Source organism: Macrotis lagotis, chromosome 1 (genome assembly GCF_037893015.1).
Source record: "Macrotis lagotis isolate mMagLag1 chromosome 1, bilby.v1.9.chrom.fasta, whole genome shotgun sequence".
NCBI classification, from domain to species: domain Eukaryota; kingdom Metazoa; phylum Chordata; class Mammalia; order Peramelemorphia; family Peramelidae; genus Macrotis; species Macrotis lagotis.
Window position 1 is genome coordinate 488216773 of NC_133658.1, and position 18955 is coordinate 488235727.

An 18955-nucleotide genomic window follows, 5' to 3' on the forward strand; every position below is an offset into this window, starting at 1 on the left:
CTCTTACCATTTCTTCAAAGATGGTTAACTTTTATATTAATAACCCTTTTATGGAATCATAAAATCATAAGCCTGGAAGAGATGTCAGAGGTCACCTGGTCCATACCTATCATAGGCACAACCCTGAAAAGAAACCTTAAGAGAGTCTGTATGAGGAACCTTATACAAAAATCCAGATTCTTTCTCTTTGAGATTTTCACTCTTTTATTGCTATACTGTCATTATCATTATTAATAAAGTTATAATCAGGTGTTGAGGTAAATTTCAGCAGCTGTGGAGAACAGTTGTTACCATTTTCTTCATCCATAAAACTTGTCAATGATGTGGTTTTATGACCATGCAAATAATTAAAAGAAAATAATATGTAGACAGTGTGCTTTTTTCTAGATTTTAAATACTGACAAACCAAGCACTACTAAATTTGACAGAAAGCCATACTCAATTCAATCACAGTGATGTCTCATTAGTTAGAACTCAACTAATACAAAAATTTTAATGAGTGTGACAGTGTATGGGATTTTAGATGGATTGAGAGGATTCTTTTTGTTTTTTTAAAGTAGTATATAGACCCATAAGTACAGAGTTTGAAAGGATTTCAAAGATTATATCATCCAAACCTTCATTTAAAGATGAAGAAACTAAGGTCCATAGAGTTTAAATTATTTATCCAATGTCTTGCATGTAGTAAGTAAAAGAATAATGGTTTGAAGGTATCACGTTCATTGATTATAGAGCAACGAGGTCCTGTAAGGGTTTGTTTTTAAGGATATGATAATATATAACAAAATTCTATTATGTTACATTTTTTTAAAATCCCAATAATATCTCATTTATATATTGGTGGAAAATTCTTAATTAGTTTTATGTGGTTCTGTTGAACATATATGTATATACATATATATGCATATGTATATGTGTGTTCACAAAGACTTGATCACTGGATCACTGAATAACGATATATGCTTATGCATGAATGTGTGTACATATATTTATATATGCCCATAAAAGAAATATATATATTGAGAGAAATGGATATAGATAATAGAGATGATGAATATAGAGACTAGCCCAAATCTTAGTGCTGGATCATACTGGGCAACCCCTCATTTTATAGCTGGGCAAATTAGAATCAAGGTTAAATGTCTTGTGCAAGGTCATCTACCTACTAAGTAGCCAAATCAGGGCTAGAATTTATATTTAGTTGTGTACATATACACATCACTTAAAGGTAATTAAATGATGAAAAATTATTCTGGCATTAGGATTTTTCACTAATTTGGATATAATACCCTCCCTTGTCCTAATTAATTGTGAATTAATGTGAACTTACTGATTTTCATTAGATGCTGATTTCCTGATAGAAAGAAGCTCATCCTGAATTGACCCTGTTTAGATCTTTCACTAATTCATTCAACAAATAATTACTTAGTACTTTTTGTTTATATTTTCTTAATATCTGATGCTTGCCACTTCTCTATTTCCAAAGTCTGATATATACTCACAGGAATCACTATTCCAACGGCAAGCATGCCAACTCAGCATTCAGTTTAGAACCCCTCCATTCCAGCTATCATTCTTCCAATCATCCCTAAATCTCCCTGGGAAAAGCATATATATGTATATATATGTATGTATGTATGTATATATATATATACATATATATATAAATCTATCTATATATATATACACACACACATATATGTACACACAGCCTTATAAATTTAGAGGATTGTGGATCACTAAAAATATCTAGAACCATAAACACTGAGTTTTATCATTACACATAAAACTTTGGGGGCTTTAGAATATCAGCTTGTTCATCTAGGTGGTGGTGAGTTTAAAAAAATATTCTTGCCACCTTCCCAGTTAACTTGGAGATTCCTTTTGTATTCCTAATTTTCTATCCAGTTATGAGAGGGAAGAGTCATACATTTTCTTCCAGATTGTAAATTTTAACTCCCCTGAACTCTGAATATTTTAACTCATCCTTGGGGCTTTAATAGAAATGGGGGAGGGGGGCAGGAAAGAAGATAGCATTCTGGTAATTCCCCTGCCAGTCAAAAGCTTCAATCCATTTACCCTGTGCATACAGCTAGATTTTGAATCTGCTTTGGTTAAGGGGGGGAAAATCTTAGAAAAAAAAATCATCTGAAAGGGCTAGTTCTTAAGGGAGAAAAAAAAGTAATATGTGTTATATTAAAATAGCTCTTTTTGTTCCTTTTTTCAAAATGAAATCAGACATTAATTGGCAGGTCAGCATCGCCCAACTTAAAATGCCTTTTCAGGAACATAAATATAATTTTGATAGGAAACACTATAGATGCTGCTCATGATAACTGCACTGAACTCTCAAAAAAAAATTCAACAGCAGCCATAGTCACAGCAGATCAACACGATCCAGGTAATTCTTGCACTTTATTCATTCTTTCCTAAGCAGTCAGTGCAGTTAAGGGTAAATGTTTCATCCTTATACACTTACACATGCATATATTCATGTGCTGCACCATGGTACGGAAATGAGCTAACAGATTATACAATTTGATTTCATATATCAGATCTATAAAAATACAAGGAAAGGGCATTGGTATGGATGTAAATTAGATTAGGATGATTTTTTTCCCCATTCATTTTGATGCTACAGTGTATTTCCTCAGGAAGACAGCTTACCCTGGGGCCTCCTAACCCAGTCACCCAATAAGGTAAGTAACTTCCCTATCTACCACAAAATGGCAAATCAAAAAGACTTCAGCACTCATGGAAATAGGTCATAATAGAACTAAAAGAAACCTTAGAGGTCATCTAATTATATTCTATTTTATAGCTTAGGTTAAGTGACTGAGTTCACTCAGGTAGTATGTGACTGAATCAAAATTTAAACCTATCTCATCAAACTCCAAATCTGTGGATCATTCCACTATTCACCACAGAAGCTTTAACCACTATGAGGAACCTGAGAAGGCAGGATTGGAAGGAACCATTAACTACTCATCAGCACTTTCCATAGGTACCATTACACTGATCTGGGTCTCTCTGCTTTGGCTTGCTTCTTTATGCAGAATCATAGATTTGCAAAGATGATGACTTTTGCAAGACAAGTCTATGTGCTAGAAGTATGCACAACCTTTCAAAGAAATGTCAAGGTAATTCTCACCAGCCACATGAGACAAAAGGAGAGAAGGATAGCACCAGAGGTCTCCCTCAACAATAAAAGGCATCCAATTCCACAATTTAGAATCACTAACATGATAATTGTACATCTTACTTGCAGCTCTCCCACCTGTGTTTCTGAATTTCTATAGTATAACACCATAACTCAGCTACAGTCTCACCTTGGAATCTCCTTCAGCAATGAAGACTTCTTCACCCTGCAATATCCATCCATCTACCCATTCCTTGTATCAGAATTCTCACCTTGGAAAATCTTTCCATCATGCCTTTCTCACATTAATGAGTTCTATCCAGTGGCAATTATGCAAAGGAATCTAGCTTGGCCAAGTGTCATTGTTCCCCCCCCCCCCCCCCAAGCTTTGCTTCTTACTTACTGGACTTCAATATTATGAGTACAAGAGGGTACATTCTGTTCCCTTGTATGTGGTCTTCTTCCATTAAAATTTAAACTTCTTGCAGATAAGTGTTTCTTTTTTCTTGTGTTTGTAGTCCCAGTATTTAGCACCAGCCTAGCTCATCGTTAATACTTAAATATTTTTTTGATTTTCTTATAGTTATTCAGTAGTACCCTGGACTTCTGAAAGTTGACTTTCTGTCGAATAAGAATTCCATATTACTTATTTAGTCTTATAGAAAACTCCTTCCTATCTTATGTTTTTTTTTTCTTCTGAGGGTCAACAAAGTACAAACTTGTTGATCTTAGAGTGTGACAGATAGCCCATGTCTTTATTAAGGTTTTTGTCTAAATCATTTAACTAGGTCATTTTTCATTTTATTTCTTGAAACCCACTAAACGACATTTTCTTCAATGTGCATAGAAAGGCATCAACAGTGCTTTTATAAATTGAGGCAATAAATAAATAAATGCATCCTCCACCAAGGGCCTGACCTATAACCCTTTTAAGCACCATGCTTCAACCGAGGACAATGAGAATCTGACATTCCAAGGGTAGACTAAATTAGTGGAAGTTAATATTGCATTAGAAATGGTTAAGAACAATTAATCAAATAACATAAGTGTTGAGCCATCATTGTACAAGATAGTATCATTGCCACTGGGCTGTGATGACAGTAAACTCACAAGGGAGTCAAACCATACAGGAGAAATACTTAACTGCCCAAGGAAATATAGTTAATTTCTATCTCCAGCATTATTACCACACTATCCTTCCCTGTCTCACCTACTTCCCATTTGAAATACATTTGGACCTCAGTTTTCAAAAATGTTCATTATTTAAAACAAATTATTTGTTCCAAACTAACGTAGAATAAAAGAATCTTTGAGTTGGAAAGGGTCTCAGATCCATCCAGTCTACCCTGTGCCTAAACAAACATCAATATTCAGTTTTTTTCTCAAAACTGTCTAATGAGGGTTTAAGTTACAGGGGTGTGCTAAATCTGCCAACTGAAAGATTGTTAAATTTTCAGTCTGAGCATATGCACCTCCCAAATCAGTAAATGAAAACAATCAGGGTTTGATTTATTGCTTTGTTGGTTATCTAGACTTAAAAAAGTAATGGAAAAAATTAATGCCAATTAAACTTTAAAATGTTTTGTACTGCAATTTTCCCCTCTTTGGAGAGCCAGTTGTTAAACATTTACCAGCACCCTGCTAATAGTAAACTTCTTCTTACCAAGGCACTTGTTTTATTCTTCCCAAGCTGACATTTTAAAGGAATTTTACTTAATGAGCTGGAGAAGGAAATGGCAAAACACTCCAGTATCTTTGCCAAGAAAACCCCAAATGAGGTCCCAAAGAGTCGGACACGACTGAAATGACTGAACAACAACAAAAACTTTACCTCAAAAGTAAATTTGCCTCTTAGAAACTTCTCCCTCCCCCCTATTGATCCTTGGCCTTCTAGAGCTAAGCAAAAACAAATTAATTCCTTCTTCCATATTCCAGTCTTCAAATGCTTTAAAATAGTTAAAATGTGTCCACTAAATATTTCCTTCCCCAAGCTAAATATTCTCAGCTCCTTCAATCTGTTCTCATATTCCACAAACTTAAAGTCTTCACCAGTTTGATTGTGCTTCCCTGTATGCTCCACAGTTTATAATGTCCTTAGTAAAAGGTAACATCTTAAACTGAAAACAAAACTGTAACATTGCCTGACTAGTAAAGAGAATAGCATCACTATCATCTCCCTGGTCCTGGACAACATAATCCTGTGCAAACAGCCCAGGACTGCATTATTTTTCCTAGATGCTTTATCTCATTATTGACTGATTATGAACCTGCAGTCAACTAAAAACCTTGGATCCTTTTTCCTTCAGACAAGTCACTTCCTAGGCACACTTCTGTGATTTTGAATGCATAAGTTGATTTTTCTGAGTCAAACTATAAGACTTCACATTTATCTCAGTTAAATTTTATTGTTATTAGCTAAAATTTAAGGTCCTAGCTTGTCAATATCTTTTGAATCCCAACTTTATAATTTATTTTATTATTTATCTCACAAAGCGTCAGTGGCAAATTTGATAAGTATATCATCTATGCTCTTATCCAATTCATTCCCCCCAAACCCCCACCTCCACTACATCATGGGATGTTTCTAAGACTCGTGGCCCTACTGTCTTTTGAAAAAGATTTGAAAATGAATTTTGAAACTGAAAATTTTGAAAATGAAAATTGATTTTTAACATGTCTAAATAAACTCCAATAAGGATGGTGAGTGTATAACTCTCCTTACTCAAATTTCAAAGCAAAACTCAAAGTAAATCATCATTCTTTCCTATGTTACCCACTTGACACAATATACCCCTTTGTCCATATTTTCCCACAACAGGATACAGGGAATTTTCAGTGAATGTTAATGTTCCAACTTAGTGTACTTCCATTTAGAGTAATGATTGTGGAAGGTGGCATCTGGCACCTATAATGGGGGGGGGTATCTTAGGCTGATGGCATTCATTCCATGCTCCAGAGAGAGGGTAGGGTTGTCTTTCTAACAGGACACTAGGGAAAAACCAGTTTCCAGCCTTGGTCCCAAGACAGTAGTTCAGTGATTCTGTAAAGAATTGTTCCCCAGAGTTCCTGGGAGAAATATAACTTATCCTGGGACCTAGGTGTCTGTTAAGAGATTCCAAGAGATTCCTGACAAATCAAAAAAGGTTGAAATGTTTAACTGTGGCCTGTAGCACAATTTCATACCCTGATAAGCTGCTGAGGTAACTGGAGGATCACAACTGTGAAGAATAGATAGGATCAACTGAAGTAGTATGAATAATGGTTAACCCATTTATTCCTGAATTTATTTTTTCCAATGGATGTCTGTTTTATTTTCTTTTTAATTTCCTACCATACATGGGGCCCACTTGGGCCCAATTAGACAAGAAACAAAACAAAGTAAAAATCACACCAGGATTTTATTTGACAGAAAGGCTCAGAATAATAAAAATAAATGCTGGACCCAAATGTAACCTTCAGGCATTGTGGAATACTAATGTTATTCTATAAAAATCCAGCTTCCTCCCCCTCAACCCCAACTCTTCTACAATTCATTCTCAGGCTGCATCCCCAGAGAAGACAATCCAGTATTTCCAAATAGCTTCTGAATGTCAAAGGGACTTTCACTCCCAGGTGACAGCTATTCAAACTGACACATAACACCTAAGGTTCCAAAATAAATATCTTAAAGCTAAGTCATTCCTTCACAAAGATGCAAAAACCCTCAGAATTCCACAGGATAATAAACCCCTTTTTAAAAAAAAATCTGGGAAGTTTAAAAAAAGTAAAAGCAGATTTACTATTTTCCAAGGTCAATGCTTATTAACCTGTGCAGACTAGGACTACTTTTTAAGTAAACTACTGGAGAGCTAATTAGCATTTCAATGAGAGATGATGCCAAATCCTCTCTGATGCTCCACAGATACAAAAACAGCTCAGGTGTGACAAAAGCAATTTACCTAAGACTCTCATACCCCCATAGGAATCTCCTGTAGAACTTTTGAAAATTATTATCATGTCTACATAAAAGGTAACTCCAAATTACTTTCAGGCATACAAGAAAACAAAACAAATATAGGGAATTATTTTCAAAGAAACAGTCACTTCAAATCAACCATTTGTCCAAATGATGATGAGACCTATTGGGGGGAAGTAAAAGTATGTATATTTCCCTTACCATTGGGCTATGAAAGTCATAAAAGATAAAAATTAATCAAATAAATTAATTTTGCATTGTTCAAAATCTGTTATCCTCCATGGGTACATGTAGTCAAAGGATTTAGAGTTGGAAGTATTGACTTTGTCAAATACACTGCAGAAACCACTTCTACAGTATCATTCACAGATAGTTATCTAGCTACTTCTTGAATGCCTCTGGAGATGGAAAGTTTATTATATCCTCAAGAAGTTCATACCATATTTGGAGAGTTCTAAATCTTTGAAAGTTCTTCTTTATATTGGGATGAAATCTGTCCCTGTAACTTCCACTTATTCATCTTAGTTCTGCATTCTAGAATTTCACAAGTCAAATCTAGAACACTTCTAGATGAAGTGCTTTCCAATCATCCTATCACAATTGGCTAGATATGAATTTCTATGGAAGCAAAATAATGATTGACTTGACATATTAAATGACATCCATGATGCTAAATGAAATCACTAAACATGGTGGCTTATTTATTTTCAGTAAAATGTTAGAAATAATTTAATTATTAAATACCTACATATATTAGAATTACAATCACAAATAGGGCTGCATTAGTCAGCTATATGTGTGTGTCCATATATAAAAGACAGTATAGCCTAATAGATTGAGAGCTCACCTTGGGGCAGGGAAGACTTGGCATTTGGAACACCAACCTGGATGGGCCATGTATCTTACTCCAATAAGACTTTTTTCCAGTGTTCATTATGTGTTTGTAAAAGAATTAAATTTTTGAGTGGAAGTAATCATACTTAGCATTCATGGAGCAACTGATAATATTATTTAACATCCAACTTTGTGAGGAATATCATTATGACTGCTTCCATTTCATAAGTGATTCAGGATGGGGAATAAGTGCCCAAGGCAAAACAGAGTCAGAGCTGGAGATAGATTCAGAAATCTTACTTAAATTCCTAATTTTTAAGAGAATGTACAACCCTGAAAATATATTTGTAGTTTTTATTTTTAAATACAAGAAAACATTATGCCATCATAAAATACTATTACATACTTCATGTTTTTTGTTCTTTGTCATCAAGAACCTTGATATATAATAATATTTTAAATTTTATTTTGGATAAAGATTATTTTATCAAAAATAATTTCATTCACTTTGAAAATTCTTGTTATAGTTTTTTGTATAGTTTTCATTTCAATGTGATTTTAACTCTTTTTTCCCAAAGAATTTTATTAAGGTCAAGAAATCTAAAAATTATTTGTTAAATCTGTTTCTGTTTGTAGGTGAATCTTCCCCAAATCACATTTTTATCTTTTTTTACAATGTTTTTCTTCATTATTTCAGAAATATATAATTTCATTATTATAGGTACAATTTCCACTGACATGAATGCAACCTCTTTATAACTTAAGAGGCGGACTTTGAGGCTATGGCTGAGAAATTTATCACCCCATGGCCATCCTAGTGATTAGCCTTTCCATACTTTGCTAAGCAGGTCTTCAGTAAACAGCCCCATAGACTACTGCTGAAAGAATCCTTGAAATCTTTTTCAGACCAATAGTCTTAAACATATCTAAAATCATCTCCATTCTTTGGAGCAGTATCTAAACAGAACTTTATTCTCAACAGTGTATATTTTACAAGATAATCGGGAGCATAAGAAGGAAACACTTTACCATGAATAATATATCCATCATCTTCATTTTAGTAAGCACCCACCTACACACACAATATGTGCTGACTGTAGATATAGTAGAGAAAGGATGGATATTAAATACTTCATTTACTGTAATTATGAAAGCTTCATTTTAGAAGAAATGTTAAGACAGAAAGTATTTGGGTAAAATGGAACTGACAAGTTTAAATAAACCTCTATTCAATAGCTACTTATATACAAAACACTATCTTAAGTTCTGAGACACAAAGATAGATATGACATCAATACTGCCCTCAAGGAGTTTCTAATCTAATAGGGCAGATAGATTTCCATAAATAGCTATGATACACTCATTAGTCTATTAAAAAAATAAATAACTATGATGAAAAAACAGTGAAATTTTAAATTCTGGACAAGGTTTTATATCTTTAGGATCTTACGAAGTTTTAGTAGAAGCAGTAGTAGCAGCAGCAGCTGAGGCAGCTGAGGCAGTGGCAATGGAATGGTTGTAGTAGTGGTAAAAGTGGTAGTGTGGTGATAGTAATATTTTTATTTATATCTTAATTGTTTGGCATTTTCAATAAAGACTTTCTCCTAATACCTAACATATTTATGCCTAATTTGTTTAAGGAGGCCAAATTAGAATTTTCTATATGTTGTTTTAGAAAGGAAAAGCTGTTTCCTCAGTTTCTGAAATGATTATTAATTGAACTTTATATATTGTAGAAAATACTCTATCAATATCATTATTTCTGCCATGAATTAACTGGTAATTGTGATTTTACCACTTAGACATTGTGAGCTACCTGAGGGCACTCAAGGACTGTCTTACTTTTGTGTCTCTCATGTACCTAGCATTTACACTGTTTACAGTAAGCCTTTAATGCATTCTTATTTAACAGAACTAGACCATGCTGAGATACAAGGGGATACTGTTATGCTGGTGGATATGACATTTTATATTGTCATCTACATGTGCCTCAAAGAGAAGAGGCTTGGAAGCTGATGTTCTATCAAAGGTTTCAAAAAGTTAGGATGAGGGCCAAGATCAAAGAGGGGTGGAATAAAAACACTGAGAGGTCTTTTTCCCCATCTATACAGAAAAAAATTATCAGGATAGAACTATGAGCAGAAAATGTAAAGGAACCCATTTCCAGATATCTGCCCCAACTTAAAAACTGGCTAAGAAATGGGAAGTAGAGTCACAGATGAAACTAGGGGTCACAATGCAATTTTTATGATATATTTTCAGTGAAAAGTTGAGGCAATGATCAGAATAATTTAAGTTACAAAAACTGCTATTTAGAATCAAAAAGAGATTTTACTTAGGTTAGTCCAAACTGTCTACTTAAATTATCAAATTTATATCATAACAAGTGGACTAAATTCTTCATTTTTCCTGCATTAAATACAGCCTTAAACATAACCATTTGGGGATATCTCAATAAATAGTTCTTTGACCACTAAGCTTCCACTATGCTACATCAGAAGCAATGTCAAGGCATCACTGACAGACCACAATTTGTTTTGTGGGAAGAGGGGAAAAAAAGAAATGCTTGCTAATTAAGAAAATGATTTTGATTGACTTTTAATTCTATTTTGCTATTAGGGGAAAAAAACTAAAAATTGGGGTTTCCTGTTCTGAGTAATTAAGATAAAAGAGTCCTCCCTTATTTAATTCATTCTATGCTGATTTTAGATTTACTTTGGTAATAAAGAAAAATTATTCTGTCAACATTTTCCTTCAAGTAAATATTAATTTTTTAATTTTTAATTATAACACTATTAATAATACTAAAACTAGTCAATATAATTCTAGAGTTGCTTTGGTTATCTATAAATGTTTAAATCCAATAAGTGACATAAAACTTGCTTTCACATATGTATACATGTATATTATATATAAACATATGTATACATATATGAATAGGAGAGTTCAGTTTATTGAATGAAAGACAATATCCAAAAATTCAGAATCATTTTAACTGAATTACTATTAGACATCATGAATTATTTGTGCTAATCCTAGTCCACAGAATCCAAGTTTCAGAAGAAACTTGAGAATTCTTCTAGTTTAACTTCTGAAAAAAATGTAGGAATTCCTTCTTCAAGTATAAGATCCTTTAAAAAAAAACACCAAAATTCATAAATTTTTCCACTTTTTTGAAATGTGAATTCAGTATCTGATTTGAAAAATTAGAAATACTGCTCCACACATATCAAAGGCATTGAATAGGTACTAGAGATGTAAAGGAATCTTGCAGATGAGTAAATTCCCTCTTAACAGTGCAGGTCATAACTTCCTCTCCAATTTAGTTTTAGAATGTTTCCCATTCTAAAGCTAAATAACTTGTACAAAATCATCTAACCAGTGTGTGTGTGTGTGTGTGTGTGTGTGTGTCATGAAGTGAGACTTGAATTCAGGACCTTCTAACTTTAAAGTCACCTTTCTTTTCATCATGCCAAATTATTTCTCTTGATCTTTTTAAAAGATTTTTTTAAAAGAAAAAAAGAAAATATGATCATATATGTATGGGCTTTAAAAATGTTTTTTTTCTTTTTACTTCTTTACATTGTTTAAAAATAATAAATGTCTTGGAGTTAATCCACAATAATGATAAACTACCTTTTAAAAGCCAAAGTCTTGTTTCTGTTTCAGTTTCAGTCAGCAAATGGACAGCAGCATCCAAAATAGCTTGAAATAATAAATTATTGTCCTTGCCTGGAAAACTGCCCTTTAAAAGGAACTAAAATCATTTTAAGAATACATTTGTACCTGGAAAGAGACTGTATTTGTTCCAAGACTCAAGATGACAGAGATATAAATTTCTGCAATAATAGGCACTATAACTGAAAAGCTGAAATAACCTCAAGTATAGGAACCATGAGCAGCCCCATGGTAATTAGTATCTTTGCTACAGTAATAGCATGTCATAGTTAAGTCTAGTGACTCTTTGAAGTTTCCAACTCAAAGTTTTATTTCATTAAGGCCCATCTTTGTTAGTTTTTAAGAGGCAACATTATGAGCAGGAAGCTGCCCTAATCATGAGATCTTTTAAAGGAGGCTGTTCTGAAAAGCACTGGCTTTTGTACCCAGGTTTTTGTCTACATCTGTCACTGAAAATAGAAAATACGGTCACTGAAACATTAAATACCAAAAGTGTGGACAACAAACCCAATCCAAACATGATATGTGGTATTTCTAGACCAGTAGACCCAAAGCAGCCTGTTTCACATTTTAAACAATGGGTGCTAAAGGCAAAGCACTTCGAGTTCTAAAGACATGCGAACACTAAAGTGATCTGAAGCAGAAAAAGAAAAAAAAGAAATTGTCCAGCTCCACAAATAAGCGATTACCAGAAGCACAACAACAACGACAACAACGACACAACAGCAACAAATGCAGCTAATATGCTTGCTCCAGCAGATATTCGTCCCAGTAAATAAATATTAAACACAAGTTTCTCCAGGAATGCGAAGGCAATAATTGCACTACCTGAAGAGAGGTTCCAAACATTTAACAGATAGTGAAGGGACTGAAAGGGGGGACAGAGGGGGATGATGAAGCAGCCAATAGGATTTTTAAGACAACCGCAACTAGAATTAAACTGCTTCGAGCAGCCTTTTTTACGTACAGCAGCTACTCGTTAGGGAAAGTCAATGCAACAGAACGGGGAGATTTGTCCCTGGCTCCCCATCCTCACATTGTAAGCAGCAAGCATCAAATCAAGGGATAAAAGCGGGGAGAGGGGAGGAGGTTTGGTTGGGGTTGGGAAGTAGGAGGAGCAGAACAACAGAAGTTGATGGGCAGGATAGGGATGAAGAGAGGGGGCCCAGAGGAATTATAGACCTCAAGGAATCAGTCTCCCTAAACCAACATCTCTGGAATTCCCCTATTGAAGAAACTCATTTCTCCCCCTGGATGCACACTTTTCCTTCTCAGGTGGGTGGGTACTGGAGGAGAAAGAAGGAAGCAAGCAGGGTCCGGAAGGCATGGGAAGGGAGGGGGTGGGGGCAACCAAGCATCCTCCGGGGCACAGGGCTCCGCAGCACCAACTCCAGGACCCGGCTGGTCTCAACGAGTTGGGGGAGGGAGGGTGAGAGGTGAGAGGAGGGAGAAGGGGGTGAGGAGAAGGAGTCGAAAAAAGACGAGGGGTTGCTTCCCCAGGCACCAAAGACATGTTCCAGGACCTGGTCCCCCTCTTCTCTTCCCCTTGCTTCCCTTCCGGGCTGAGCTTTGCCCCTCGTTTCTCAGACCCGTTGGCCCTTTGGGCTGAAGAGGCCAGAGTGGGAAGTGGGGAGGAGGTCGAGAAGCTGGGGAGGCGGGGAAGAGGGGACATCCATAGCAATGGGGGAGGCACGACAGAGGAGCAAAAAGAGAAAGGGGGCAGAGCAAGCCCTCAGATGAATCCCTACCTCTTCACATCTCCCCCACCCCACGGGGATCGACACAGACATCCATCCCCGTTCCCGGCGCCTCAGGTGCAGCAGCAGCAGCGGCTGAAGGGAGCTGAGCAGCCTTCGGTCCTCCCCTCCCCTCCTCCCGCTGCCTGTCAAAGGCAGAGAGTCTCAGGACTCACCACAGAGACTCCAAGTCCCATTCCTGAAGCAGGGCTAAGTCGAAGCTGTCCATGGTGGGATGTGTCAGCGCTGCCGCCGCCGCCGCAAGCCAGGCTGCTGTGGCTGCCGCTGTGGCTGCTGCTGCTGCTGTGGCTGCCGCTGTGGCCGCTGTGGCTGCTGCCGCTGTGGCTGCTGCCGCTGTGGCTGCTGCTGCTGGGGCGCTGCAATGAGAACAGTGCGTTCAAGGTGCATCTTAACTGCGCCGAGGAGAGAAAAGCCCCCTCTGCTTGGCTGCCTCCCTCCTTCCCTTCCTCCCTCTTTCCCTCCTCCCCTTTTGCTCCCCTCTTCCCCGCCCCTCTCCTCTCCCTGCTTCCCCCTCCCAGGAGGGTGGCTGTGGGGCTTTCTCAGGCTCCCAGTCCCCCCCCCCCCCACCTCCCCCTTGCCTTCTCTGCACGCAGGCAGCCGGAGAGCAGCAGCGGAGACAGACACACACAACACACAACACGCACACAGATACACACCACAGACTCACTCTGGAGGGCCCTCCTCCCCCACTCTCCTTCTCCGCTTTATCCTCCTCCCTTCCTCCCAAGCTCCCTCCCCCTCGAGCGCAGCCACTCGCCCACTGGCCGCTCTCCTCTCCGCCGCTGCTGCTGCTGTCCTCTGCCTCTCTCCAGCCTTCCTTTTCTCCTCTGAGAGGTGTGTGTGTGTGTGTGTGTGTGTGTGTGTGTGTGTGTGTGTGTGTGTGTATGCGCGCGCGCATGTGTGTGTGACTCACTCGAGACGGGCGCCCTCCCTGTGCACGCTGCAAAAAAACCCAACAGCTGCTCCTCTGTCTCTCTCGCCCCCTCTCTTGCTCTCTCTTCCCCCCCCCCCACCCCTCCCTGTCAGGCTCTTAGGTATCTGGCTGTACTAGCAGGCCACACTTCGTATTTGTGGCGTCTTTCTTGTATTTTCTTTTGCACTTGACTCTTTCTCTGCCACAGAGTAGCCAGAGTATTTTGTGAGTGGGCGAAGAATAAAAAAGGGCATCGAAGGACTCCTGGGGGCCCTTGAATGCCTTCCAACCTTTCTCTTCCATCACAATTTCTTTCTCTTCCGCCCATCCCCACCCCCATCCTTTCCCAGATCCGACTTGGTATTTCCACACTTCTTTTCCTTTCTTAGAATTCATTTGACCCTCGGGAGAAGCCCCTTTTAGCCAAGGTTGACCGCTTCTGCATACCTGGAGGAAGTGATGGGGAAATTCCCTTGACCCTGAAGGAAAGATCAGGGTTAACTTGTGAAGCTTTCCAGCCGCGAAGTAAACAACTCATTTAAAATTTCTCAAGTTAATAAAGTTAAGTGAATAAATGAGAAGAGGAAGGAAATCACTTCCAAGGGGACTTGATCAAAAGCTGTGATTTATTTTTTAATAGAAGGTCTGGCATCCTTTTGTACAAACTCTGAACCATCCTTTCCTAGGTCTTTTTTCTTCCTTTTTTTATTAGGGGGCAAAAAAGCTTCCTTCAGATGTGCAACTCATCCTATCTAATTTCTATCTGATTTATTCGGCACTCCTTTAAGAAACAGTATATTATTGTAACTAAATTAAATAATAAGAAATTCAGTTTCTTAAAAGAATGATAGGACAGTCTTCTGTTTAAAAGTTGTGTTTGCTAGTATTATAGTTCTACTTTTTTGCCACTTAAACAGATTTATGGATTCATTTTACAGATAAACTTCTTTGGGGAGATCCTAGAAACCATCTTTCCTTACTACTTTCTTGTGTACCTTCATGATTTGCAGTAGCAAGCAAAGAAATAAAAAAAAATAAAAATAAATAAAAACAAGAAAACAATCCACCACCTGGTGGCCAACCTTTTGATAAACCTCTCCAAACTTGTCTGGGTTCTAAGTACTCTCATAATACACACCAGGCCAACACCTTTCAAGCTCAAGTTGTACTTAGCCCAAAATTTATTCTATTGGAATAACTCTGGAGGACCAAGAATCTTTCCTGTGACATGATGAAGCATAGCAGTAGTGGTTTAGTAAAAGATCACTATTACATCTCTATATTATTAAACGGCATTTATCCTATTTGTTTAGTCAGAAACATGTTAAGGAATGCATTTCTAGGGCAGTTACATTACCTTCTCTATATACCGTAAGATACAAAAATTAAGAATTTCTTCTCTATTCACTTCTTGGATAAGATAGTCCATGTATATTTACTGCAGGGGTTCACAGAATCATAGATATGGAACTGAAATGAACCTGGGATCTATACATTCAACCCTTGTATTTCATAGATAAGGAAACTGAGGGCCACAGAGTCACACAAATAGGAAATGTTCGATCCAGATTCAAACTCAGGTTCTATGACTTGCTTTCTCGGCTCTTTCCTTTTTCTTTATTTCTTTTTTTTTTTTAACTTAGGCAATGGGGTATTAAGTAACTTGCCCAAGGTCACACAGATACTATCAAGTGTCTGAATCTGGGAACTCAAGTCCTCCTGATTCCAGGACTGGTGCTTTGTTCACTATGACACCTGGGCTCTTTCCATTGTACCACACTGCCTAAGATGGGTGGCAAATATAGCACAGATAGAAGAGACAAAATGAAGTTCTGATCTTCCTGATCATTATAGAAAACTTCCAGAACTCCTCTCCTGAATGTCCTAAATGGCATAGAGTACTCTTGTTCCATCTTGAACAAGAAGAAATGCCAAACTCACATTTTGGAATGGGACCCATAGAGAACTAAAGATCCTTGTGAAAATTAAATAATCCCTCCCTTCCTTAGTCTCTCCCATTAGTCAAGCTGTGAAAGCAATTCTTAACACCCCACTAGCCTCAAAAAAGGTGGTTTAAAGATTAATGAGCTAATGTCCATAACAGATTTAGAAGATGAAAAGATCAATAAAATGCTGAATATTGTTTGACATTACCTAACACAAAGCTTTTCTAGTTTGTTTGTATTTGATTGACTTAGAAAGTGACCCAGTTGGGGCAGGTCGGTGGTACAGTGGATAGAGCACCAGCCCTGGAGTCAGGAGTACCTGAGTTCAAATCCGACCTCAGACACTTAATAATTACCTAGCTGTGTGGCCTTGGGCAAGCCACTTAACCCTATTATCTTGCAAAAACTAAAAAAAAAAAAGTGACCTAGTTATTACAGCTTGGATAAAGACCTTGGTTCTCTTAATTTTTTGGTCATCCCCCCCCCCCCCCAACCATTTAATTTTGAAGTGGTTACTTTTTTTTTTTTTTTTAGTTTTAGTTTTTGCAAGGCAATGGGGTTAAGCAGCTTGCCCGAGGCCACACAGTTAGATAATTATTAAGTGTCTGAGGTCACATTTGAACTCAGGTACTCCTGACTCCAGGGCCAGTGCTCTATCTACTGCGCCCCCTAGCCTCCCCGAAGTGGTTACTTCTTTTATCAGCATTAATGGATATAGAATTTAGACCTTGAAGGTTTTAGTTCAGCTCCCTCATTTTGTAGATGAGGAATCTGAGGTAAAAGTCACGGAACTAGTTATAGACTGGGCCAAAACTTGAGATTCTCTAGATCAAATTTCCTTCCTATTAGTCAAAGGGAAGGGGAAAAAAGATAAATCAAGATGGAATCTTCAGAGAGAGGACTGATTGAACCTCAGTCAAGTAAGATTCAGAAAACAAGAAAAAAGCATGTTTGAGAATGCTCATCTGTTACTATAAAACCTAAAAATCCTTGACATTTTAAAAATCTCTACCCTAATATGAGAGAATAACAAGGCGAAAAATGAAGAGAGAATGTTAATATTGAAGAAAATACAGGTGTGAGAAGTAGGATTTCCAAACCACAGTCTATTCTATAATACATTTAGATAAATCTGTCTTCATAATATCTCTTTAGCATAAACCTTTGAAATGTTTACACGGGTAAAAGTGAGATGCATGAGACATCAAGTCAGTGCTCTCTGGGAACAAAGGAGAAAGAGAAGAGAGGAGAAGGGAAAAGAAGAAGGGGGGGGATAGCTATGGAAGAAAGCCTAAATTCTGTTGCCTTAAAAAAAAAAGGGAATACTCCCAGTACTTTGAAATTGTCCAATGCACAACTATCAGGACTTTTTGGAAAGCCTCAAATGTAAGAAATGTCTTGACCCACTTAAAAATCTGACATTCCTTTCCCACCAAATATGTTTATACAAAGGATTGCATGAGAACAAACAGAACCATGTTTATTGTGAGTTCTGATACTGTGTCTTGATTCTAGAGATAGGTATCTGCTACTCTAACAAAGTCTGAAGAGTAATAAGTAGGCTCAGAGAAGAAAAACCAAAAACTGTTCCCTTTTTAAAAAGGGGGGGGCATTTTAGCTGGAATGAATTCTCTGAAGTGGTCATTAGAATATGGAACAATAAGTAGATCTGTATTTTAATTTAAATAGTCTTTATTTCAATATTTGAGTGTACTTGCGTAAAAAGCAATTTAGATTTGGATGTTTAAAAACATTTCTTCCAGAATAACAAATATTTTCAGATTGACCACAATGTAACATTAAACTTACTATTAATATTTTAATTCTATGAATACATGTTCATCTCTTGAAGTAAGAACATGGATTATCTAATGAGAAAGTGGGAGAATTTCTAAGAAATCAAGATCATACTTATAGAATACATTTTATTAATATATCATGGAAAATTGATCTACTTATAAATCAAATATGATAAAGTTAATGGGAAGAGTTAAAGGAGAATTTTATTACTCATTCTTATTTATTTAGTTTTTTAAAATATTCCCATTATCCTTAAGCCCCTGGGCACACATACCAAAGTGAGAGGTGAGTCTAAGTGATCAAAACTGTAAATCCTTCATATAAGGCACAATGGAAATAAAGATTTCCTACAAGTTAGAAAACATACAACCTAAAAGAATAAATTTCTGTCAGATAAATAGGATACTAAACAATAATCTTTCAACCAATAACTATCTCTTTGGTGAATTTCATCCAGTAGATGTGCTATGTTGGCCTTTGTGCAGACTAAAGAGGATCTTGTGACCTGGGAAACTTTTCTCCTGGGAGTGATCCAAACAACACTACTATAATCTCAATACTCAGGAGTCTGTGTGAGAGCGTATGTAAGAGGGAGTTAGTAGAATTCTTAGAAGGAATTTTTCTGGATTTTGGAACTGGCACTTTGAAAAAAAGCATTCTTGCCCAGGCCCAGAAAAGATATCATGGCTCAGCTGAGTATACCAAATGCCAGAACTAACTTCAATTAAATTACTAGTTCTCCGTACTTCTGGGGGGGGGGGGGAGGGGAGAGAAGGGAGAGGGAATGAATGTAGGAACTTTTTTTTTTATCATATACATGAAATGAAAGAGCTAGGATATATAATCTCAACTGACCTAGGGGAAAGGATTACATTTTTTTTCTTTTTTCTATTGCTCATGTTCTGCCAAAACCCAAACTTAGATTCTCCAAAA

At 37.0% G+C, this 18955-nt stretch overlaps 1 protein-coding gene across 2 annotated transcripts in view; it reads right to left on the reverse strand.

Annotated features, from left to right (window-relative positions):
- AFF3 (ALF transcription elongation factor 3) overlaps positions 1 to 13754 on the reverse strand; it is a 679787-nt gene extending 666033 nt beyond the window's left edge. The window contains exon 1 of one of the 2 annotated variants that reach the window (XM_074213791.1): positions 13519 to 13754. In XM_074213791.1, the coding sequence (XP_074069892.1) occupies positions 13519 to 13571 (53 nt within the window). In that variant the 5' untranslated portion in view covers positions 13572 to 13754. The remainder of the gene's footprint in view (positions 1 to 13518) is intronic. The other variant, XM_074213792.1, reaches the window with a different exon arrangement.
- Positions 13755 to 18955: the final 5201 nt, after the last annotated feature.